The 24,080-nt window shown below is 56.7% G+C and overlaps 3 protein-coding genes across 3 annotated transcripts; 2 read left to right on the forward strand and 1 right to left on the reverse strand.

Moving 5' to 3' along the window:
• The first annotated feature begins 484 nt into the window (after positions 1 to 484).
• LAMTOR2 (late endosomal/lysosomal adaptor, MAPK and MTOR activator 2) lies at positions 485 to 3,483 on the forward strand. The gene is made up of 4 exons (XM_075563161.1): positions 485 to 630; positions 922 to 1,084; positions 3,013 to 3,102; positions 3,332 to 3,483. Exons 1-4 carry the CDS (start codon positions 563 to 565, stop codon positions 3,386 to 3,388), a joined length of 378 nt encoding a protein of 125 aa, XP_075419276.1. The 5' UTR covers positions 485 to 562; the 3' UTR covers positions 3,389 to 3,483.
• A 1,474-nt stretch (positions 3,484 to 4,957) lies between these two features.
• Positions 4,958 to 11,933, forward strand: RAB25 (RAB25, member RAS oncogene family). Its single transcript, XM_075540390.1, has 5 exons — positions 4,958 to 5,000; positions 9,123 to 9,318; positions 10,549 to 10,742; positions 11,253 to 11,333; positions 11,621 to 11,933. The coding sequence occupies exons 1-5, from the start codon at positions 4,958 to 4,960 to the stop codon at positions 11,746 to 11,748; spliced, it is 642 nt and encodes a 213-aa protein (XP_075396505.1). The 3' UTR covers positions 11,749 to 11,933.
• An 895-nt stretch (positions 11,934 to 12,828) lies between these two features.
• On the reverse strand, positions 12,829 to 23,049 carry MEX3A (mex-3 RNA binding family member A). The gene is made up of 2 exons (XM_075563355.1): positions 21,716 to 23,049; positions 12,829 to 18,316 (listed from the first exon to the last, which is right to left on the reverse strand). The coding sequence occupies exons 1-2, from the start codon at positions 22,167 to 22,169 to the stop codon at positions 17,217 to 17,219; spliced, it is 1,554 nt and encodes a 517-aa protein (XP_075419470.1). The 5' UTR covers positions 22,170 to 23,049; the 3' UTR covers positions 12,829 to 17,216.
• Between the last annotated feature and the right edge of the window lie 1,031 nt (positions 23,050 to 24,080).

Here is a 24,080-nt window from a genome sequence, read left to right on the forward strand (position 1 = left end):
GTCCCGTCTCAAAGACCTGGGTTTTGTCTGCACGGTCTTTCTGAGCCCTGCTCTCTTAAACATAATAATTCCTATAACCTCATCTCCCGGAATTGTTCCTAACATAGGAAACTGCTTTAGAAAATAGCTAAAGATCTGCTTCACAATTATAGAGCATTAGCATAACCACGATTATCGAACCATGGATTGCCAAGGGAACAAGTCACTTCTCTCCTCGAAGGGGTTAAATGACCTTCCAGGACTTGCAAGGGCCGGTTACTCCCGCTCTCCGCCACTCCCCCCCCCCACCTCGCCCCCCAATAACCGCGTGATAGGACTGGGGCGGCAAACTATAGTTCCCAGGGTGCCTCGCGATGTCACGAGGAACTACAACTCCCAGGGTCCTCCACGGTAGGACGACGTTAAATCAGAACCACAATCGCCAGACCAGGAAACTACAACTCCCAGGGCTTCGCGGGGCGGGGCGGGGCGGGGCGGGCAGCTGGGCGACGGGAAGCGGCAGGCGGCGGCCAGGAAGAAGCTGCTGAAGCGTACAGCAGTGTGAGCGCCTGGAGCGGCAGGCATGCTGCGCCCCAAAGCTTTGACCCAGGTGCTAAGCCAAGCCAACACTGGAGGCGTCCAGAGCACCCTGTGAGTGCGGACCGACGACCCGAGTGGCGCGCGCCAGAGCCTGAGCGGGGCGGCGCGCAGCTTTCCGAGGCCGGAGGGGGGAAGGATTCCGGGGAAGTAAAAAGAGGGGGCAGAAGGGGAAGCAGCTGGGGAAACCGCCCGGGTGGGGCTTTTCTTGAAAAGCGAGGCTGGGGTGTGCTGATGCCCTTCGCGACCACACTCAACCCAGACCCTTGCTTCTGCGAGTGGCCAGTGATGGGAGTTGGGTGGGAAACTGCTCTTAGCACTCCCTAACCCTACGCCCTTCGCCAGGCTGCTGAATAACGAGGGATCCCTGCTGGCCTATTCGGGTTATGGAGACACAGACGCCCGGGTCACCGCGGCCATAGCCAGTAACATCTGGGCCGCCTACGACCGCAACGGGAACCAAGCGTTTAACGAAGACAATCTCAAATTCATCCTCATGGACTGCATGGTATGGGAAAAGGGACCTGGCTTCCACTACCTGGATCCCGCCCTGCATGGTTGGAGGGGCAGGAATGGGAACTCCAGAAGTCTTAGGAGTTGATCTACAGACAGATTTATAACAGGCAGGACTCTGCTCTAACAGGTGATGAGGAAGGAGTCTTGACCCAAGGTCTTACTGGGGTTCAGGTTTTCACTAGCCACTTGTTATTGGTGAGACTAAAGTCATCTAATTTCTCTGAGCTTCCTTATCCCTGCAGGTGGAAACAGTGACACACACAGACACAGCACCATTGTGTAAGTCACTGTGTTTTTTTGACACTCCAGTGAAAGACTAGTTAAAAACTATAGAGTCAATGCAAACCCAGATTCACTAACTCACAGAGCCATCAAGTTGTCAGGGGCTCCAGGACCTAGTCCAGCACCTTCAATTTCCAGGGAAAGGGGAGCAGGCCTGTAGATTGTGAACTCCTTGTATCTGCTTAGTCAACAAACAAGAGGGATTGCAAAGAGTCCACAGGAAAATGAAAAGGTAATCGACTTTGCCCACGCTTTTTGGAGCCCCCTCATGTTTACTAAGCCTTTGTGGTGTTATTGGCACGAAACAGGGCCAGTAGATAAAAACCCCAGTCTAGTAAACATCTAGACTCTGTGAGGTGGTGACCACACTATGGTGCATAATAAACCTGGCACAAGGAGATGAGTGTGAGGAGCATGCCGCAGAGACCACCTCACTCACGCTAATGGTGATTGGTGGCCAAGGGACTGAAGGAGGTAAGGGAACAAGCCATGTGACTCCCTGGGGGAAGAACAATTTTGACACAACAGCAAGTGCAAGGGCCCTGTGGGAGAACAGTGCCTGGTCAAGGGACAACAAGGTGAATGGGCTTGGAGTGACATGAGCCTGCGGTGAGTAGTATGAGATGAGGCTGGAGAGGCACCTGACTCACAACACAGACTGGCTATCGGCTAAAGGTTTGCTAAAGCAGATCGAATAAACCTCAAGGGTGAACCCTCCAAAAAGGATGTCCACTGTAGCGTGGCTGCCTGCTCCTTCCATGCCCACCCCCAATAATCCACGATGCCATTTCAGTTCAACGATGACTCAGGGATGTCCAACCCACAGATAGTACTTCAGGGCAATGACTCTCAAACTTTTGTCATAAAAAATATAGTTTATGCCACAGCCCGACCCACACATAGATCTCCTGAAGCAACAGTTTCATGAAGTAGTGTAGATGCTCTTCATGTCTCTTGTCTCCCGTTTGCTTACGTTTTAAAATGCCAATTGATCCACCTTTTAAATCGATCTCCTAGCCCTGGAGTCAAACTTGCAGCTCAGAAAAGAAGAGAGCTACAGGTTGGGTGTTTGCCCCCACATCTTTACTAGTGTCTGGGTAGCACCCATAAGAATGGCATCACCTGAATTGAGCTGTCTCTCGCCAGTCCGGATTGTGTGATAAATTCCCTTTGTTTCCGTGCTCTACAAGAGCAGTGTGGCCACGAATTCTTTGGGTACTACTGTGACCCCATGCTGACAGTCGGCCTCATCTGGGTGATTTGCCTTTCTCTTCTCTTTGTCTTGTTTAAGATTTAAAGAAGGGGTCTCTGTTTGAAAAGGAAAACCAAACACCCAGGTGAACAGCCTTTTGCAGATCAGACTCCGTGTGTGTACTGGCACTCCCACCGCTAGAGAGAGGTAGGGATTACGGACAGAGAACCCACAACCACGTTTGGGCGACCGAGTTTCCCAGAGCAACTGGTTCAGAGATGAAGGTGCTGAGGCTAGAACCCAGACTCCAAGCCCCCGAAGCTGACCCTCCTCTACCCCAGGGGGTAGAAAGAAACTGGAGCCCCTCTGAGGCCAGAGGAGCCCTGGAGGAAGGAGGCCGAGCAGCAAAGCACCCAATCCCATCATCTCCCCCTCCCCCCTACCAGGAGGGCCGTGTGGCCATCACCCGAGTGGCCAACCTTCTGCTTTGTATGTATGCCAAGGAGACAGTGGGCTTCGGAATGCTCAAGGCCAAGGTGGGTATGCACTTACCCCTCTGCAGCCCTGGGCCCGGCCCTGGGCGCTTCATTCCCATGTCCGCTCTGACCCCACTCCCTCTCTGGGGGCCCTCGCACCTCCTGTTCCCAGGAGCAGAATGAGTGTTCTCAGCATATGGCATTGGGGAGGTGGGGGGGGGGATGTCTAGATCCTGTGTCCCTCATCGGGAAGCCAGTGTGACACTGATCTCTGCTCCCCTTTTTGCAGGCTCAGGCCTTGGTGCAGTACCTGGAGGAGCCCCTCACCCAAGTTGCAGCTTCATAATGGTATAGGCGGGCACTGGGGGCAGGGCCCCTTGGGAAGACTGTTCTGGGCTGTGGTGGGAGGTTGAGGCTTGGTTTTCAAGAATAAATGTAAAACTCCTATCGTGTGTCTTGCCTCTTCTTGGATGGTGGGGGTTGGAGGAAGTGAGGTGGAACAGGCATCTCTTGGAGGACTGGTCATGTTCTTCATGGGCAGACAGCTCCTTGCACCCGTGCCATGGTCCCCCAAAACCAAGTGGTTTGGGCATTGGAGCCTCTGCTCCCTGGGCCTCACCCTGAATCCTTGCCACTCCGTAGAATCTCACTCGCCCGGCTGCCAACACCATGGGAGGGGCGCAGAGGGTCAAAAACTTGGTGGGTTGTCATGTTGAATGTGGGACCAGTCCTTCATTTCAAGGTGGGGGGGTGGGGGGGTGGAATGGGGAAGGTGGATCTGGGTCACCCTTTTCTGCCTCTGGGCCACCTGCAACAGGCCAGCATCCTTTCTTTTTCTCCCAGGAAGTCACACTTGGACCCTCTCTGGGTCCTGAGGCAGCATTTTTTGTTCTTTGAAATGTACATTTAAATTTTTATAATAGAGGGAACTGCAGCACAAGACAGGATAGGTTAATGGATGATGCTAATAGACTAAGAGAAAGTGTTGAAAGAGCAGGCAAATCTATACATTGTAGCACATAATAGCACTCTGCCTGTCCCAGTTAGAATATGCGGCTCCTGAAGCCTCCCGTCCTGGGAGGGAGCAAAGGAAAGCCAGCCCTGGGCCTCGGGGAGGCCTTCATTTTCAAACTCAGACCCTTCACCCCATCTAGCTACTTCTGTTGGGCTCCCCCGACTCGGCATCAACTGCACAGAGGACTTCTGGTGCCATGGTAAGGGCTGATCCTAGAGAAGTTGGTCAAGCTGCAAGTTTCAGCTCCACCCAGGGTGAGAAATGCTGCCCATCCCAGGCCCTGGGCTGCAGGGAGGGGTGGGGCAGGGCCACCCACAGCTCTGCACCGCAGCAGGGGGCCTGACACCCATCTGGCCCCAGCAGCCCTTCCTCCGTGCTCCCAGGCCACCTTCCCCAGAAGCTTTTTGCACCTTGTTCTGAGGGAAAAGCACAGGACTTAGTGGAGGAGTTCTGTGTCCTGTGGGGCTTTCAAACGATCTGGTGGCTGGGCCCCCACTTGCCACTGGGACCAGCGGTGAGCCCTCCGCTGAGTCGGCTTTCTCCCTGGGCCCCAATCCGCCCTGCTCCTCCACTGCTTCCAGGTGCCCCAGCTGAGGGTAGGCACCCAACCTGTCTAACCTGTCTGACGTCACCTTCTCTCCACCCACCTGGGCCTCAGGCCTCCAGTCGCCCTGCTCTTCCTGTTCTCAGCTTCCGTCTTCTCGGCTTCCTTAGGGCACCTCCACCTGCTGGAGCTGAGCCTTCCCAGGCCCTGCCTAGCCTCCTGTCCACCTGCCTGCCATAGTGGCTGCAGAACTCCAATGAGAGGAGAGGTGGACTCAGGTCTCTGGAGAACCGAGGGTTGAGTCAACAGCGCACCTCTGTCCCCAAAGACACTCCCACCCTCCATGCGGAGCCAAGATGGGAAACAGAACCGGAGAGGATTATAACTTTGTCTTCAAGGGTGAGTTGGGGTTTCTGGGGAGACAGGCAGGGTGGGAGACCAAGAAAAAGCCATAGAGCTAAAGAGGGCCTCCTGTTAGAATGAGCCTCTTATTTGATTCCCGCCTCTAACTTCACTCTCCCCCAACCCCAGGGCTCAACATTCCTCCAGATAAGAAAGTTAGCTGGTGGGGGGGGGGTCTGGTTACAAAGGTAAAAGTGGCAGGACTCTATTGTTATAAATACTGAAGCTAAAGTGTCCAATGAGTTAGGCTCCCCTGCCTCAGTCCTAAGTATGCCCATGTCTGGGACTAGCCTGCCACTGAAGCACAAGAGATGGGGGTCAGACTTCAGAAAGGACTTTCCTCCTAAGGAGAGAGGGAAGCACGCAGAAGAGGAAGAAAGTCATCCTTCTGGGCAAGTGTACAGGAGAGGCTGCTCTCGTGATAGGGCAGGGTGAAGACATGGGGGCATGGAATGAATCCGGGGACTTGGGGCTGAGCCCTTGCCAAGCCCCTAGCCCCTAGGTAGCAGACCCCGGGGCTCGCCTTGGTCCTGACTGGAAGTGTGGGTATCTTTCTCATCTCTCTCATGCTGTGCTTGGCCCATATACTGCACCCCCCCCCCACCCCTTCCCTTTTACACACACACCTTCTTCAGGGCAGGCCTCTGATTCAGTCTCCACACCCCGCTGCCCTGCCCAGCCTGGTCTGCACTCCAGCCCAGCCTCTCAGCTCACCTGGGGAGAGAACTTCCCTTGGAAGAGGTGAAAGAGATGGTGAAAGTGACTCACCGTCTGGGGCAAGGACGACTGTTTGCTGAGCCTCACATTGAAAGGTGCAGGGAGCAAGGGCTGGGCTGCGACCCACAAGGCCATGATCCCGACCTACCAGCTGCTCCACCGGAGAAAGAGCAGGCTGCGTGTCTGCTCCGGTGAAGATATACAGACTCAGAAAACTCTCGGTGTCCGAATCACCTCCAGGGCAGTGGGAGCAGGTTTGCTATGAGACTCCTAGGCAGTTCCACAGGGACGCACATAGGCCACCTGCCCGCCGTGGGGTGGCTGGTTAGTTCACTGTGTTCCAGCCACTTTCTCCTGAAATCCTTCTCGGAAATATACAGCAACCCCACCTGCCTCCGAGGAGAACCGCATGCCATAAGGGTCACCCATCGGTGTCCTTTGGAAATTGGACCCCCAGGAAGACAGCCAGACCATGCTTTGGGTTGACAGCTGAATGCTTAACCATTTGCATTAAGTCACCAGGGACTTAATTTACATGATAAAGTCCATGGTCACTGAGTCAGGGCTACCGGACTAGAGTTGCCTCTGCCCCTTAGGGTTTCCCAGGCACTGTGCAGCCACGACTCCCTCAATCACTATCCATGCATGATCGAATCCATTCTGACTTGTGGCCGCCCTGTATGGGGTCCTCAAGCTATCCCTATAGATCGTCTTTCTTCTGTGGAGCAGCTGGTGGCTTGAACCGCTAGCCCACAGCACCATCTCTGTAAACCAAAAAGCCAACGCCACCCCCACCTCCCCCATCTCCCCACGGTTGAGACTGAGTGACACCACAGGACAGAGTGGAACGGCTCCTTTGGGTTTTCAATCTGTAAATGGTTCTGGGAGCAGACAGCCTGCCTGGTCTTCCCGCCTTGGCAAGGCTGGTGGATTCAGGCTGCCTACCTTTGGCCAGCAGTCCAATGCGTAACCCCCGGTGCCACGAGAGCTCCTTTTAATCACAATAGTGGCCCTTTCATCTCCAGGCAGTATCAGCACAGTGGCTTCCATCTCAGCTCTACCACTTGCAGTCATTCCAAGTTAGGGGCCTAAGAAACAGACAAAGAAGAAGTCTGGGGTGCAGGCTCAGGGAGGAAACAGGACTGGGCAGAGGGAGAGGTCCAACCGCAGAGCAGGACTGACAAAGCCCAGCGAGGCTGGGGGCGCTGGGGAGAATATTGCTGCACATCAGAGGGACCCAGCCTGCCCTAGCTTCACCTTGCTCAAACGCCAGCCACAGGGTGCCCAGCCCAGCAAGGGCATGGCCTCATAGAGGTACCTTCTCAGTGCCAGAAACAGATGCTGAAGGAGCCGGCAGCTGGAGGCTGTCACTGGCCACTCCCCCTGCAGCTGGACAACAAGTCCTACCTTGAAGGCCCATCTTGGACAGCATAGCCCGGGGTGTGTTTGTGTGGGCTCGCCAGTTAAAGGCCTCACTTTCTTTATAGGGTGGGAAGAAGAAGAATGGTACCCACCTCGTGGAGGCGTGGAGATAAAATGTGTAGGGCTTTTAAGGCCAGTGCCTGGCCCCCTGAGTAAATGTCAGCCCATCAGCATCCTCATTTTACAGAGGAGGGCACTGAGGCTTCAACACAGAGTCTGTAGCTGGAAAAAGTCACAAAATCGGGACTCAAACTGTCATAGAATCCAAAGTCTGCCCTGAGCACCTTTGGAGCCTGAGGACAGGGCTGTGGGCCCACTCTCTGAGGGAGGTGAGATGGGAGTGGGGTTCTCAGTAGAGAAAACACACACACACACACACACAGACACACCACCCCCCTACCTGTCATCTTCTTACCCAGGTATGCCCATACTACTCCCACCTTTTTTTTTTTTTTGCTCCCAGCTCTTCCCTGCCTTACATAAATAAGGAAATTTTTTTTAGTTAGAAGGGACCTTTTTGTTTGAAAAAAAAAATGGACCTTTATAAGTTGATAAACAGGGAAACTGACCCAGAAAAGGTGAACACTTCTCTAAGTCTGTCCAACTGGTCAGAGGCTGTGCCAGGACTCAGTGTGTGTTGCTCCCAGCCCGTGAGTGCCACCCGCCTCCACAGAACCACCTGAGGTCTGCAGGGTGGCTTCCTATACCCTGGTCCCTCCATCGATCCCTCACACTGATTCTGGCTCCCCCACAGACGGTAAGCTCAGCCCCTGGATACCACCCAGAAGCCCAAAGCATCTTCCAGTCCTTCTGGCCCTTGTCCCTGAAATCCCAACAGCCAAAGCACTGTCTACCAGCAAGGATGGCAACTGCAGCAAGTTCATGCATTTCCTGTACTCTGGGCAACATCCCATTTACATAGGGCCACCACAAAGTAGATACGATTGTCCTTCCCATTTTCCATATTTAAATCCCTAGGCTCGGAGAGGTTAAACTACCTGCTGAAGGACACACACCTGTTACAAGGCAGAGCCTGGACTATCTTCGCTGTGCTCCCCTGTCCAACTCCCAGCCCCAAGCCCTTGACAGACGGGATGTCAGGGACGACTGGACCCCAGCTTCTTTTTTTTCTTTATTTTTTTACATTTTATTAGGGACTCATACAACTCTTATCACAATCCATATATATACATACATCAATTGTATAAAGCACATCCATACATTCCCTGCCCCATTCATTCTCAAAGCATTTGCTCTCCACTTAAGCCCTTTGCATCAGGTCCTCTTTTTTTTCCCCTCCCTCCGAACCCCAGCTTCTTACACAAGGGGCACACGCTTTCCCACAGATACGTCACCTACCAAACTTGCTCTTCACCCACATCTCTAGTCACACCTATGTTCCCTAAAGATACACCCCACCCCGCCCACTCTCCCCACTCCCAACTCTCTTCCAGGAGTGTGTCCATCCCCCAGACGGCCCACCAGGTGTGCCCACATAGTCCCACATCCCAGTAACCTCCTCACCAGCCCTGAGCATCAACACCCACACTGCCCACAGACCCTCCCCACCCCACCCCTAGCCCCGTGACCTGATGCACAGGCTGACTCTCCTTAGCCTCGCCCCTGCCGTCCGTGTGGTGGTGGTTCTGCCGTCCAGCGGGCTCTGCTCGCGGCCACTTTGCGTGGAAGAGGAGGAGGCGTGGCCTGGCCCTGCCCTGCCTTCGCCATCTTGGCAGCGGGCATCCATTGCTGAGACTTGGTGGAGGGCGGCCCTCCTTCTCGGCCGCCTTACTGAGCATGCTGCCCCTCATTCCTTCCAGAGCCCTTTGGCCCAGGACAAACGCACCAAGCACCCCAACCCCTGCCTCTTCAGTTTTGGGAGCAGGGCTCCCCTGCCCTCCTGGTGGGCAGATGCTCCAAGCTCAGGTGGGCTGGGGACTGCACGGGCCCTTGCTGAGCCCTTCCCTCCCCCACCTCCAGTCGTGCTGATCGGCGAGTCCGGCGTGGGCAAGACCAACCTGCTATCCCGGTTCACGCGCAACGAGTTCAGCCACGACAGCCGCACCACCATCGGGGTGGAGTTCTCCACGCGCACGGTCATGCTGGGCACCGCTGCCATCAAGGCCCAGATCTGGGACACGGCCGGCCTGGAGCGCTACCGAGCCATCACTTCAGCGTGAGCCCGGGCCGGGGTGGTGGGGTGGGAGTGGGCCCGAGACCCCAGTGCACACGCACGCCCTGTGGACAGAATCAGAGTGCTGCGAACCACCAGGCTGAAAGAAGCGCCGCCAGCACTTACGCTGTGCCCACGCTCGGGGGCGATTGAGGGTGGCATCCTAAGTACCCGCAAAGCCCCCCCCCCCCCAGTGAAACCGCAGGCTGCAGCTGGGCAGGCCACGGAGGAGCCGGGATGGGCGCTGGCTCCCTTTGTCTAACACAGTGGTTCCCAACCTTCCTCTTGCACGACCCTTTCATGCAGTTCCTCCTGTGGGGGTGACCCCCCCTCAACCATCACATTATTTTCGTTGCTACTTCATCACTGTCATGATGCTACTGTTCTGAATCGGGTGACCCTTGTGAAAGGGTGGTTCGACCCCCACAGGGGTCTCGACCCCCAGGTTGAAAACCGCTGGTCTAACAGGAAACTGGGAGAGCTGGCAGGGTCTTCTCCAGAGTGTCCCTCTGACAGCTTCCGGCCAGATTGTGTGGCCATGGTGGTCTGAGTGTGTACAGCACTTGTGAGCGGGGAAGGAATCGAGCGACTTCAGTCACTCACGAGGAACACACACACACACACACACACACACACACACACACACACACGGGCTGGTCATCTGGCCACTTAGGAAGGAGCCTTGATTGCCTAATTTAAAAAAAAATAGGAATAACCAGGGAGTGGGGGTGGGGAAATCGGAATACTTCAGACAACACCAGTGTGAAGTAGCCGCAGCCAGTTCCAAGAGCGAGGATGGGTGTCTGGGAGGGTCCGGCCAGGGGCTGCTTGGAGGGATGGGCACTGAGGGAGCGTTGCCCCTGTGGGGTTTCCGAGGCTATAAACCTTTACAGGAGCGGCAAGGCTGGTGGTTTTGAACTGCTGACCTTGTGGTTTGCAGCCTAATGTAGAACCACTATGCCACCAGGGCTCTTTAGTGGTGAGTAGCAGAAGCTAACGTCAGAGCCAAGCAGTGAGCACGGTGGAGGGGCTATGAGGGAAGGAGGGAGGCTGCAGAGGATCCCCAGCCAGGGGAGGCTGCTCTGAGGCCCGGGTCCCAGGTGAGCTCTCAAAAGCCTTGGGCGCTGCCTGGCTGGAGTTTGGGTCCTCGGGTCTCTGCTTTGGGACCTGATGGCCCCATGGTCCTGACCTTGCCCCTCTGCTCTCCCCGCCCCCCTTTCACCCCTTGCTCAGGTACTATCGTGGTGCTGTGGGGGCCCTCTTGGTGTTTGACCTAACCAAGCACCAGACTTACGCCGTAGTGGAGCGCTGGCTGAAGGAGCTCTATGACCACGCGGAGGCCACCATTGTCGTCATGCTCGTAGGCAACAAGAGTGACCTCAGCCAGGCCCGCGAAGTGCCCACCGAGGAGGCCCGAATGTTCGCCGGTGAGAGCCTCCCCTGCCCCCACCAGCTTTCCAGCCTAGTCTTCCTGTACCTCATCAGACCCCCACAGCGCTCCGCCCTCCCGTGCCCTATCCCCCTCACCTTTATCCTGAGACTCTGCAAGGACCATTATTCACAGTGGACTTGAAGACAGCCTTGTTCTGCGATGCTCAGCAATCTGGAGCATCGAAGGGGCGGGCTCCTCCGGGCCAGGTCCAGGCACACCTTGCCTCATGAGTTTTCTGGGGGTTGGAGGCGGCCAAGTCTGGTGGTGAAGGACGAGGCTTTGGAATCCCAGGGCCTGGCCTTGCCAAGCCCCTTCCTCACCCATTCTCCCCGTTCCTGGGCTTCCGTAACAGAGGTGCAGTGATCGTACCTGGCGCAGAAGTTGTTGTAAGGACTAGCTGAGCCACTTCAGGGCCCGATGCCTGACACTTAGCAGACAGCAAGCGTATGCCAGCACTGCCTTTGTCCCTCTCCCTTCATGGTGTGCTTCCCTCCCCACCTGCCAGAGAACAACGGGCTGCTGTTCCTGGAGACCTCGGCCCTGGACTCCACCAACGTTGAACTGGCCTTTGAGACTGTCCTCAAAGGTTAGAGCGCTGGGGTCCATTTGGCACCCCATTCCACCAGAGCCCTAGCCCCTGCCCCAGCCGATCCCTCAGCACCTCTCTGCGCCCTTAGCCTCCTCCGAGCCTCCCAGTTCCCCACTCATGCTCTCACCCAGGTAAGGAGAAAGGACCCAGATGTCAGACTCTACTTCCAGGAAAACCTTGACACATGGCCACCCCCAATAGCCACAAAGGGTGGGGGTGGGGAGGATGCAAGGGGAATGCAGGGAGGGCTCTCAGTTCTGATCATCGCCCTCTACCCTACTCAGAGATCTTCGCCAAGGTATCCAAACAGAGGCAGAATAGCACCCGGACCAATACCATCGCCCTGGGCACAGTCCAGGGCGGACAGGACCCAGGCGCCGGGGCAAAGAAGGCCTGTTGCATCAGCCTCTGACCTTGGTGAGCACAAACCAATCCTCCTCCTTCTGATGTCATGCCCGCCGCCCACCAAGCCCCAGGCTCCCCGCTGCCCTGTGGTCCATCCGGGACGTGTCAGTGTCCACACAGCCCCCTGGAGCTCTGAGGTCTTCGGTCCCACCACAAATCTGTCATAGTCTGCCTGCAAACTAGGCCTGACAATAAAGCTGCGTTTTATATTGCTGCCTGGCCATCCATCCTGCTGCTGCCGCCGTCTGATCCTCTCTTCTCTTCCAATTGGATCCTCCCCTTCCGTCTCGGCCCTGGGGAGTCCCTCGCCCCAGTTCCATGCTCCCCATCATACCCACTATACTCCAAGGCCAGCTGCCTGGGGGAGCCCTGCGGTCTGGGGATAGTGCCAAGGGGGGTGGGAGGTGCCCGCCCTTCCTGCTGCCAACCCCCAGGGCAGGTGGGAGGGAGGGCAGTGGAGAGGGGTGGGTTCTCTGGAAGGCAAGACAAAGGGAACGGCATTGAAGGGACCATCTGGTGCCCAGGGACCTGGTGCCAAGAACCGAGGTCCCTGCCACACTGGGGCATGGGGAGGAGGGCGGGGAGATGTTAGGGGGAGACAAGGCCTGTCCTGGGGAAGGGGTGTGCTGGGGTGGGGGAGGACGGAGGGAGACCTGCACAGAGCAAAGTCTAATTTCTCTAGGGCTTCCTCCCTGTCCCCAGCGATGACAAGGGGGCAGGAATGAACTGAAGGGTCTGGGTGGTGAGTAGGGTGTGTGTCTCTTAGCTTCAGACCAGCCCCTCCTCCAACCGAGCCGGCTGCTCGAGCAGGCTGTCTCCTTGGTCTGCTGACCAGGGTGGATGGCTGACAGGCTGTTCCCCAAGGAGAAGGCGGGCCGGCCAATGGGGAGAAGAGAGGAGACCCAGTGTTTGAAGACTCAGGATTTCTGGAGACCTCCCCTTCCCAGGACACATACAGGGATGCCCAGAGTCCCCACAGAGAGAACCCCAACCAACAGTCACCACAGTGGTTCCTCTGACCCCCAAGATGGTCCCGATCCCTCTGCCAGACACAAAAAGTAAGCGCCGTTAAGTAATAATGCTTTTAATAAAATTAAGTTCTTAATAGCACATCTCATCCATTGACCCTCCCCTTCTTGGTTGTGTGCCCGTGTGCAACATCACTCTGACTTGATCGTTCCGGGGTTGAGGTTTCCTCGTCGCCGTGAAGTATTTGTCTCCTCAGCAGGGATGTCTTCCCTAGATGCCTCAAATGAAGTCTTGACCACAATCCTACTCTACTTTCTACAGTGGGGAGACCGTCCTCCCTGCCCCAGGGCCGTCTCCCCCACCCCCCCACCCCAACCCCCCAGCAGAGGGGATGGGCAATCCCTTTTCCTACCTCTGATGCTACCATCCCAAACTAGTGGGGAGGGCCTCCTAGGACAAACAGAATGGGGGGTGGGGTGGGAGGACCACCCTAGGTGGGACAAGAAGTAAATTAGGGAGAGGGACATGTTTGGGGTCTAGAGTCAGGGAGAGGGCATGATAGTCATTAGTGTCATGGGACTGGCCCCGCCTCCCCCCAGCGTGTACAGGAAGGTCCCCACCTGATTGCAAGCAAAGGTTACCAGAAGGCAAGTGCTTGAAAATAAATGCCTCCCATATAGGACTCAGGCTCTCCAATGGTTTGGGGTGGGGGGGCACCCCCAGGCCAGGGCACAACACATGAGCCCTACCTGAATGAGCATTGGGCAGGAGCAGTGAGGGTCAGGGTTGGAGGTCACTGCTGCCCTCTGATCTGGATTCTGGGGTAGCTGAGACCATCAGGATGGTGGCCCTCCCCCAGCTCCCAGAAGTCCTCCTTGGAATCTAACTGCATGCAGACAATAACGCACTTTGCAGACCTGTGAAGCACAGCACAGTTTTGAAGGAGAACATTTATTGAGAACACTACTTGCGCTGCTGCTTGGACCTCTCCAAAAGCCAAGTGGAGGGCTGGGTGGGAACAAGGATGGGAAACAATCGCCTTAGTCCACCTGAAGGTCCCAGATAAAGCAGCCTGTGTGCATGTTTGGGAAATAACCTACCAGGCTCTCCAATCAATCTGTCACCAAGTGGATTGAGGTTAGACTCTCAGAAGAACTTCCTCATCTGGGCTCTAGAAGCTGGTTTGGGAGGATTTGAGCTGGTCTCCGTCCTCCCTACAAGCCCCAGGTAATGACCTATGTATCACTTTGGACTGAGCAAGCATTGTGCAGCGGAAGCAAAGGGTGGGACAGAATGGCCTGACCCACAGGCCCCTCTTCTGCTGCTCAGGGCTCAGCCCCTATCTGCAGGCCAGTGTTCTACCCATTTAAAGACCCTCAGAACCGAACCTCTCTATCTGTCCTACAATTTTAAAACCCAAGGATTCTCAGAAGCAACCATAGTTGACTGGAAACTGCCAACCTTAAACCTGCAGCCTGCTTCCACCTGACTTCTAAAGACGGGGCAACTCAAGACAGAGCCAGTCACTGCCCCCCTCTATCTTGCGCTCTTTACGACTTTTATACATTCTACTGGACCCAGGGGCCCTCGATGCTACTAAACTTTAAGCTATCTGAATATTGTCTACTAAGTAACTAGTAATTCTTTCTCTCTCTTTCTCTAGGATTATATGAAATAAATTTGAATTATTATTATTATTATTATTTTGTAGTATTCTTTTCTTTTAAACCCCTCAGTTTCTTTTCTTCTCTCTTTCTCGCTCGGTTTTTGTGTTTGTTTTTTGGTTAAAAAAAATCTATTTCTCTTAAATCTCACACCTCTCTGAGGTTCCCATGGGCCTGCTGGGCCTCAGTTCTCAGCTTCCCCTTCTCACTCACCTCGTGGGAATGGTGAAGGGGAAGGGGGTGACTCCCCAGGATCCTCAATCCTCTGCTTCTTCCTTGTTAATCCCTTTCTTTGTTTGGCTCTGCCAGCTCCCCCCCTGAGGGGGAGGGGGAGAGGGGCGGGGAGCCCATGGAGTGAAATCCAATCTAGTCACAGGGCCCCAGAAGGGACCAGGGTTCCCTCAGCCCCTTTCTCCACCATCCACACCAGGATGCTCCCCACAGAAAAGCAAATGACATTCCTCCCCAAAGAAATGTAGGGGGGAAAAGGAACGTAAACCCGAACATATATTAAAAACACTTTGTTTAAGATTTAACTCTGAATACAAATGTATTTTTTTTCTTCTTCTTCTTCTCTCCCTACATATATTCTAAACCTTCTAAAGTTTTTTTATTTTTTTTAAGGATCACTTTATCATAAAATAAAATATCCTTTTCATATAATAAATTACCTAATAAAAAGTCTTTTTTTTTCATATTAGCCCAGGTTCTTTGCTACATTTATACGGTAATAAACGCCTTTATTAAAATAGAATATTAAATTATAAAGAACTGCTTTTTTTTTTTTTTGCTATTTTTGTTTTCTCCCCTCTGCGTTGGTCTCCTTTCTTGCTCCCCCCCACTCCTGTTTTGTTTCTCGCTATGCGTGTTTTGCATTTGTGTCTAGGTCTGGCTCAACTAGTAAGGGTGGGATTGGATTTTCTGAGCCCCCTAGTGTTAACAGTCTTCCGCCTTTGAGGGTAAGGAGTGGAGAGGGGGAGGGGTCGACAGACATCCTTTCTTCCCACCCTCCTCCCCAGACTGCCCCCAGTGTCCGGGGTACCCATTTGGTTTGGTTTCTATTGTACAGACATTTCAGGATGGCTCACGAGGCAGCGGGGAGGAGGGAAGTTGTCACAGGCCAGCTTTCTTGGCCCCTGACCGCCTTCCTCTCCCCTGCCTGGCTGGTGGTCTAGAGGGGAAAGTTGAGGAGAAGTGAGATAACTCACAACAGGAGGAAAGAGAGGAGGAAACCCCCTTGGCACCCCCATCCCTGTACCCCTTCTCCTTTCAAAGAAGAATGGGTCTCCAGAGCCGTTAGTGCTCAGAGATCACCCAGAACAGTCCCACCCAATTACATACAAGGATCCCCTGGCGCCCTCTGGGCCTCTCATCCCTGTCCTCTCCTGGCCCGGCCAGCAGAACCAGGAGGGCGAGAGGCCAGTGGCAAGCCCAAATGAGTCGTGGGGAAGCAAGACTGGAGGGGTGCAAGGCCTGTGACAATACAGTATTAATGAACCAGGTCCTGCCACACCCCAACTCAACTTCTACCTCAGATGGACCCCTCTCTGAAGACCTGGTCTCTCTCCTTAGGGTGGGGATGATAGGGACACAGAGACTTCATGATTAGCAAGCTAATGAGGATTCAGGTCAGGCCCTGGGAGGGGTACAGAGAGGGGGGGGGCATTGCAGGGGAGTCAAGGCAGGACTGAGGAAGCTAGCTGCCCTTTCTACCAGCCTCTCCTGCCTCAGGTCCTTTCCTGCTCCTCTAAATAGCAGACCCCCACCCCTGCCCCCCACCCCACCCCCAGACCCACAGGCAGAAAATCCAGCCAAGAAGTACTCACTACATATAATGCCCAAAGATGATGACAGTGAGTCACCTTTAGATACCCTAGTATTAGACCCTTCCACAAATTTTCACTGAGAAATGAGCTATAATCCATCAAAAATTTAAAGGTGTTTGCTCAGAAGGGTGGAGAGGGCTTTCTGGTGCCTCAAGTTCAGTGGTATCAAGATGTTCTTCCCCCAGACTTCTCCACTCTCAAAGCTGGGCTGGAAGGGGCAGGAGGATCAGGAAGGGATGTAGTAAAAGGAGCAAAGAAAAGCAAACTCCACAGCTGCCCCGGGGAAGAAAAGAAACAGCAGAACTCCCAGGAAGGGGAACGGGAGCAGGGAACAGGGTAAGGGGCAGTGGAAAGCCCTTCCAGCCCAGCTGTATGGGGACAGATGCAGTCTGCATGCCCCCCACCCCACCCTTGAGGACTTCTGCAGACTTCTAGGAGGGCGCCAACCTCCATGTGTTGTGAAACCTCTTGACCAGATCCTCAAACAGGATGTGCGGTGGGGATGGGGGTGAAAGGGTCATGTTAAGAGGTCGGAGGTCAGGACTAGAAGCCTTGGGGATTGGAAAAAAGCACCTCTGGGTACACATGGGAATTCTCCCTCTCCCTTTGCCCTATTGCCCAGAGGAAGGAGTAGGGTGACACACAGATGGGGGTGGGGGCTGGGGATGTGGGTTGGGGGGTCAGGATTAGGAGCTTCAGCCTTAGCCACCATCTCTGGCAAAACAAGTTTCTTTAAGCTGCTCCCCGATTTTAGAATATGTTGAGGTATCAGAGTTGTAACTCTAGTAACATTTCTGGTCCGGCCCCCTCCCAACCTACCCGGAGCTGGGGGACCGGCGGCTCTGCAAGTGGCCCACCCTCTAGCCACCACAGCTGCCTTTGCCCACGGTCCCCCACCCCCAGCGAGCATCTCTAAGCACCTAGCCCCTGGAATCACTGATTTCCGAAACGCCTTACTGGAAAGCAGCTCTTGGGCGGCCCCTGGAGAGTGGGCCTGGAGGTACGGGGCACGGTACTTAGGAGAATATCCGGATGGCTTGCGTGGCTGTGATGTGGCAGACGGGACACTCGGGATCCGTCCTCTCACAGATGCGAACTGCGCACTCCATGCAGAAGAGGTTGTGTCCGCAGGGCACCAGCGCGGCGGTCACCTCGCTTTCGAAACACACCATGCAATCGCGCCCGCCGCCGGGGCTCCGCAGGCCGCCCCCCCCAAGTTTGGAGAAGCCCTGGAGAGGCTCCCCGGGCGGGCGCCTCGGGAGTCCCGCCAGCTCCGCGGAGGTAGCAGGAGAACGATGCGCGCCCGGGGGCCCTGCGCGGGCCTTGGACGAGGAGGACGTGGAGGAGGCCGAGGGGAAGAGCACGGAGGTGGGCGTGGCATTCTCCTGGCCCGCCCAGAGGGGGGGGCTGGTCTCGGCCACCCCGTAGTACACATCCTGCTTGCCCACTCCATAGCCCGCAAACAGGTACCCGCCGTAGCCAAAGTCCCCGCCCTGCTCGCCCAGGCGCGGGGCCTCAAAGCCAGAGTCCACTCCGCACTCGCCGATGCAGCCCAGACTGTTCTGCCGGAAGGTGGAGAGGGGCTTGCAGCCCGGGGGGTGCACCCGCCAGGCCTCGGAGTAGCGGCTGTCCAGCGCGGCGTCGGGGCTGCCCGCCAGGAAGTCGTTCTCGTTGTTGTACTCCAGGATCTTGCCCGTGCGCACCGCGATGTGCGTTTCAATCTCCTCGCGCGCGCGCTCCACGTTGCCGGGGGCCCCGGTGATCTCAAACACGGGGTCGCGGTCACGGCTGGGCGTGATAATGTACGTGTTGGTCTGCTGCTGAATGCGCTTGATGGTGGCCCCCTTGGGGCCCACCACGAGCCCCACCACGCGGTAGGGCACCCGCACCCGGATGGTCACCTGGCCGGGCAGCGCCGGCGCCACGCCGAAGGCAGCGCCCGACTTGTTGCGCGAGGCGCGGATCATGGAGAAGTGCTCGGCTGCGGAGATGATTTCCCGCCGCGCGGTGGCCACGTCCTCTCGCCGCCCAGTCACCATAAACACCGGCTCCTCGCCCCGCACTGGTGTCTTGATGTAGGTGTTGGTTTTGGCCCTCAGAGCCTTAATCTTACAGCCTGGGGTAGGGTGGGGGAGGGGAGGCAGGCAAGACAAGACAACAAAACAAAAACAGACCCACAGGACAAGGTTTGTGATGGCACCAATAAGCTCCCCGATCTTACCCAGAGACCACAGCTCCCCAAGGACCCCTTAGTCTACCCTTGGAAACACAACCCCTCTCCGCCCCCATCCACCTTGACTGGAACCAGCCCCTCCCGGGACCTCCAGTCTACTCAATGTCTTTATGGGCCACAGATGGCTGGCTCATGCTGAGCTCAGGGCCCTCCATGCTCACTAGCGGCTTGAAAAATCCCCAAATACTCACTGACCCTTCCAGGCAAGTTGCTAGCTGAGAATCTACTCACGAATTCCTCCCCCACCCACTGGCTGAGAGGCACATAACTTCCAAATTACTTAAACACTGCACCTGTCGCCGTCACCCATCTTTCTACAAAACCTCCCATAGCTACTCCGTCAGCACCCCACAGTCTACTCCTTACTTAACCTCCATTCATGAAGTATCTTCCCAGTCGACCCTGGAGCCCCTGACCCCTATCTTTTCTGTGACGCCCTCTCCCCAAGCCTTCTCCCCACTGTCTCCCGCTGAGTGCCTGAATTCACAGAGTTTGCAGCAATTAGTGGAAGGTGGGAGACCAGGCTGAGTCTGAGAAGTAGTGCTCAGGCAGGAGAACAGGAGTATGAAGATAAAATGAATCGCCTTGTGAGGAAGTGACACCCCGCCCAAAGAGTTCTTGGCCCCTGGTGACAAGAGAGCAGACATGGGTTGGGACCGGAGTAGAGTAAGGGACAGGGTATGGTGGGCCCAGCCTCCTGCTTCCAAGGAGAGTGAAGAAAGGCCCAGACAAAGAGAGACAAAGGGAGGGAGAAAGGTGAGAGAGACTGGGAGGACTACAGAGCTGGATGGGTGACTGGACAAGCCCCTCTCCTTTCCCAGGTATCTTCCTCCAACCCCCCCCCACCTTCACAAGAAGCCTCACTTTTTCCACGAAGCATCCACACCACGTGTATATGAGTTTGCACACATGGTCCTAAGAACCGTGAGTGCTGTGTGCCTTTATCTACACCAACGCTAGTGGGGTGAGCCTGCCTGATGCACTTTCCAGCCGCCCTCCTTGCCCACCCTTCCATCTTCATCCGCTCCAGCACATCACAGGATACTTCTACACACACCTCCAACTTTCGCCCTTATTCACACTCCTCTCCAGGCATGCAACTCACTATTCTGTCCTTAGCCCCCCTCCCCACCCCTCCAGCAACACACACACACAATCACAATCAAGGGCAGTGTCCTAGTTTCCTGAGTCTGCCAATCCCCTAAATACAGGCCTGAGGTGAGCTCATCTTTTGAGCCTCTTCCTCCACTCCAGACGGCCTCTGATACTACCAAGTTATGAGTGGGGGTGGGGGGAGGGGAGGGTGGGTTGGTACAGCTTTCCTCGCCTTCCAGAGACCTCTCAAGAAGGAGACTGTTCCCTCTCCCTGTCTTCAAGACTTCTTGTCAGTTGACCAGGCCTACCTGTTGTCCAGCACATGCTTGCTAAAGGACCGCTCTATGAGACAGAGCAGGTTGAGGACTACGGGGTCCCCTTGCCTACTACCTCCACTCACATGGGACCTGGCTCGAAGTTTTGGCTCCATCAACCTTTGGGGGTTGAGGAGGGCCGGTCAGGGCAAGGAGAAAAGCTAGGGTGCAGAAGTGGAGGCGGACCTCTTCCTGGATTCTGCCACATCAAATCCAAGGCATCTCTTGAAGGGAAGATCCAGGGGGCTTCACCTTCCTGGAGGTCAAATAGAAGAGCACTAACACTGCAGAAGGCAGGAGGCTAGCCGAGAGGGAGGACTTCCATGCACTCAAAAAATGATGGAGGCCTATCTGAATAGGTGAAATCTCCCTATTTATATGAGGGACAGGCCAGAGGCAGAAGAAGATAGAATAATTCCATTAAAATCCAGAGCCTCCCTAGACCATCCCACACCCAAGGAAAGATATCACTAGCCTCACCTAATTCCAGGGCTCTGGACCCTCCATTGCTGACCAGAGACTTCAACTTTCTAAACCAGATGATCTCCAGAGAAGGAGTGCCCCTGGGGGGTGGGGGAGTGGACAGGGGAGCGCATCTTCCCCACCTCCCTTCTAGGTCCCCAGTGAAGTCCCCTAACCCCAGCAGGCCTGGGAGTGGAGGTGGGATGCCGACTAGGGGCCCCTCCAGGCCACCTCCCCTGCCAGCAGCCTGCCGCCCGCCTGCCTGCCTCCCTCCCTCCCAGTCGGAATGCAGCTCAGCTATTGTTCCCCACTGTGGGACAGCTCCTCCCCCGCTCCTCCCCCACCCCACACCTCCCCAGCCCAGCCCCCTTTGCAATTTCCAGATCCACCCCCCCACCCCACTCCCCTTTGGGAAACTGGAAGAGGAATGGTTCCCCAACATCCCGTCTGCTCATTCTGGACCCTCACCAACACCACCCCCTCCACAGTCGCTCAGGGATGCTGGAGCTGAGGAGGGTGTGGTATCAGACAGACTACACTGGATTAATTCTAAACACACACCCCCACAGACACCACCCATCACCAAATCTTCAGGTGATGGTTTCTGGCTCCCTAACACACCCCCTTCTTACCCTGTCCCACTCTCTCACTACCAGAGGACGCCTCAACAGGCCCCTGGCCCCTGGCTGTGGCCAGCCCAGAACAAAAGCCAGAGAGAGGGAAGCTGAAAGGTCCAGGCCGGGACACATCACACTTCCTTGGAGGCAGCCCTTCCCAAGCCCCCCAGACCATCCAACTTGGGTGTGTGGGTAACCAGAAGACCCCACTCCTCCTAGCTGCCCCCCTCCCCACCTCTCCCCCAGCCTGGGACCCTCCCCTGAGCCACACCCCCTTCCATTCCGACACTCAACCCAACAAAGAGACAGCTACTCAGTAGGGCTTCCCGGGCCAGGTCTCCCCCAAAGTCTGTAACTCCAGGAGTGTGGGGGTCTCACGAGTGCCCCCGCCCAACCTAACAGACACCAGGAGATGGGACTTCCGAGTGACTCTACACAATCCGCGAACATCCCCCCCCCCAAAAAATAGGAGTGGACACCCCCTCTGGACAGCCTCCCTGGATTGGGAGACCGAGCCCCCTCCCCTTTCCCTCTCCCAGTGAGAGGATATTTCTTTGTCTGAGGGCAGAGCCGGGCAGGGGGGGCGGGGGGGGGGAGTATCAGGAGAGTCGTCCCATCTGTGGGTAGCAGGGAACTTTGTGGCACTTGGAAATCAGGGGAGGGGGCGGGTCCCCCTTTGTAGGGAAAGGGACAGAGACAGAGGCCAGCAGGGAGGAAGGAAATGAACTTTCTGTTCTGGGGACGTGGTGCCCCCCACCCCCAAGTCCCTCCCCGCGGTCCCGGAGCCCGCTTACCTTGCCTGCCCACGATCTCGGCCACGTGCTCGGAGGTGGGCACGGGCACACACTCGGTGGTGTTGCTGCTGCCCTTCAGGCGCAGCTCGGCCTCTTTGTAGAGAGCGCAGAGCTTGGCGTCGTTCGCTCCTTTGGAGGCGGTGGGGGGCTGGGGCGGCTGCGCCGCGGGGGCCGCCGTCGGGGCGGCCGGGGGCGCCGCGGGCGGCGGTGGCGGGGCCGGCTGCGGGGGGGCGGCCGGCTGCGCGGGGGCGCCGCCCCCCCCACCTCCCCCGTCCTCGCCCGCCGTGGGGGCGGGGGGCTCCCCCAAACCCAGGAGGCAGAGTTGATCGAGAGCCAGCTGAAGGGCGCGCTCGTCTTCCAGCAGCCCTCGGTCCTTAGCGCTTCCCCCGAAACAGCCTAGTTCCCCAAAGCCCCCATTTCTTTCCATTATTCCAGATACCACTAGACTAGGCATGGCGAAACAAAAGCTGGGGGAGAGAGAGAGAGGGAGAGAGAGGTGGTGGAAGGGAAAAGAGGAGAGGAGGGGAGGGGAGAGGGGAGGAGGGGGGTGTGTGGGGAGGGGGGAACAAAGAACTGGGGAGGGGGGAAGAAAGCGAGATAGAAAGATAGACCCTCCTCCTAAGCCCCCCTCCCCAAACACCCTGTAACCCGACTCCCCACGCCCCAGCCCCCGGGGTGGGGGTGGGGGGAAAGAGAGGCAAAACCAAGAAAGCAGATCTCCTCTCCTCTCCTCTCCGGGGGTGACGGGGGGCGGGGGGCTGCGGGATCTCTGCCCCCACCCCTCCCGCCTCGGACCCGGAGTCTCTAGGCCCCGCGGTCCAGACGCCCCCTTTAGGCTCCCGCACCGAGCCCCAGTCCAGGAGCGGCGCTCGTGGCCCCCAGTAGAGCCCAGCCCCTTCCAGCGCTCAAACTCTTTTGTTTTAAATGAACTGGATGGAGCAGCATGGAACTGACGGGAGGGGGGCGCGCCGGGGGCGCCCGGGGCATGCTGGGAGTTGTAGTTTCCCGTCCGCGGGGGCCCGGAGACAAATTCCTTGACCCGAGGAGGATAGGGATGTGCCCTTCCATCGCCACTCGTGGCGCGGAGGCAAAATTGCGGGGGGAGGGGGCGGGGGGGCGGGAATCGAGGGTCTAGTTTTGTCCAGCGGTGAGCCCGGGGAGAGGGGGCAGGGGGCAGAAACTGAACGGAGAAAGGCTAATGTAGTGCGTCCCCCGACCAAGACGGCTCCCTCCCCGGCCCGACCGGTCCAGGGTCCCTCTTTCTTATGGTAATGAGGGGGCGAAAAGAGGGGGGCCGGTCCCAGCTCGGTCACTGCGGCTTTCCCACTCTCTGTCTCTGCGTCTCTCCGCTTACCCCTCCCTGCCGCGCTCGCTCGCCCGCCCGCCCGCCGCCTCCCCCTCCCGCCCTCGCGGAGTCGATCCGGGGCTCCGGGCCACGCGCGGGGAGAGGCTGTCGGCGGAGCAGACAAAGCCCGCAGCCGCGATGGGGGAAGAACTCCGCTCTCTGCGCCGTGGGGGTCAACATGGGGTGCCGGGCCGGAGGATGAGACCCCCTGGCAAAGCCCAGGGGCTCCTTTTCCCGGAGCGGTCAACCATCTCCCACGGCCCTGGGTCTCGGAGACGCCGGCTGGGAGGTGAGTGGGGCGGGCCAGGGAGGCTGCGCAGGGATGGGGAGAGAAGGGAACCCAGAGAGCGGGGAGAAGTTGAGCGGAGGGAGGGGAGGCCTTAGAGACGTGATGGTGGAGTACGAACCTGAGTTTGGGGTGCGACCGAAGGAGGGAGGAGAGAAAGGTAGTCTGACGACCCGGGCTGCCTTGGGGCTTGGTCCAGGAATAGAGCATGGGGGGGGGGGGCTCGATCCGTTCGGCCCCACCATCATTCCACGTCACTTCACCCACCTTTCCCCCATTGAAGATCCACTCCGCCCGTCCCTTTGGCCCTGGACATTTGGTGAAAGTGGAAGTGCGTTAAGGGTTCCGTTAGACGATTGGGTGGGTTTGGGGCAGTTGGAGCCTAAGGCAGTCATTTTCATTTCTTTGCCCTGACTTCCTATCGTCCTCATCTCTTCCCATCCTTTCTTTTCTAAGGGTCTGTCCCAAGAGGAGAAAGGCCAGCACTGCAGCTTGAGGGCCTAGAGTCAGATTTCAAGAAGGACTTCCCCAGACTATTATCATGAATGGGACAAACTACAGAGAAGCCTTTTTCTGGGTGGGCATTAGGAAACCGAAAGCAACTGTGAACTCTTGGTTTATTTGTTTTCTGAGGTGGTGTGCCCACAGACCAGGCCCTGGAAGAGCTGAGCCACACAGCTCCCTAAACTCTTTCTTAGAAAGAGTGGATTTGCACACCAGTGGGCACACTGCAG

Source organism: Tenrec ecaudatus, chromosome 1 (genome assembly GCF_050624435.1).
Source record: "Tenrec ecaudatus isolate mTenEca1 chromosome 1, mTenEca1.hap1, whole genome shotgun sequence".
Taxonomy (NCBI): domain Eukaryota; kingdom Metazoa; phylum Chordata; class Mammalia; order Afrosoricida; family Tenrecidae; genus Tenrec; species Tenrec ecaudatus.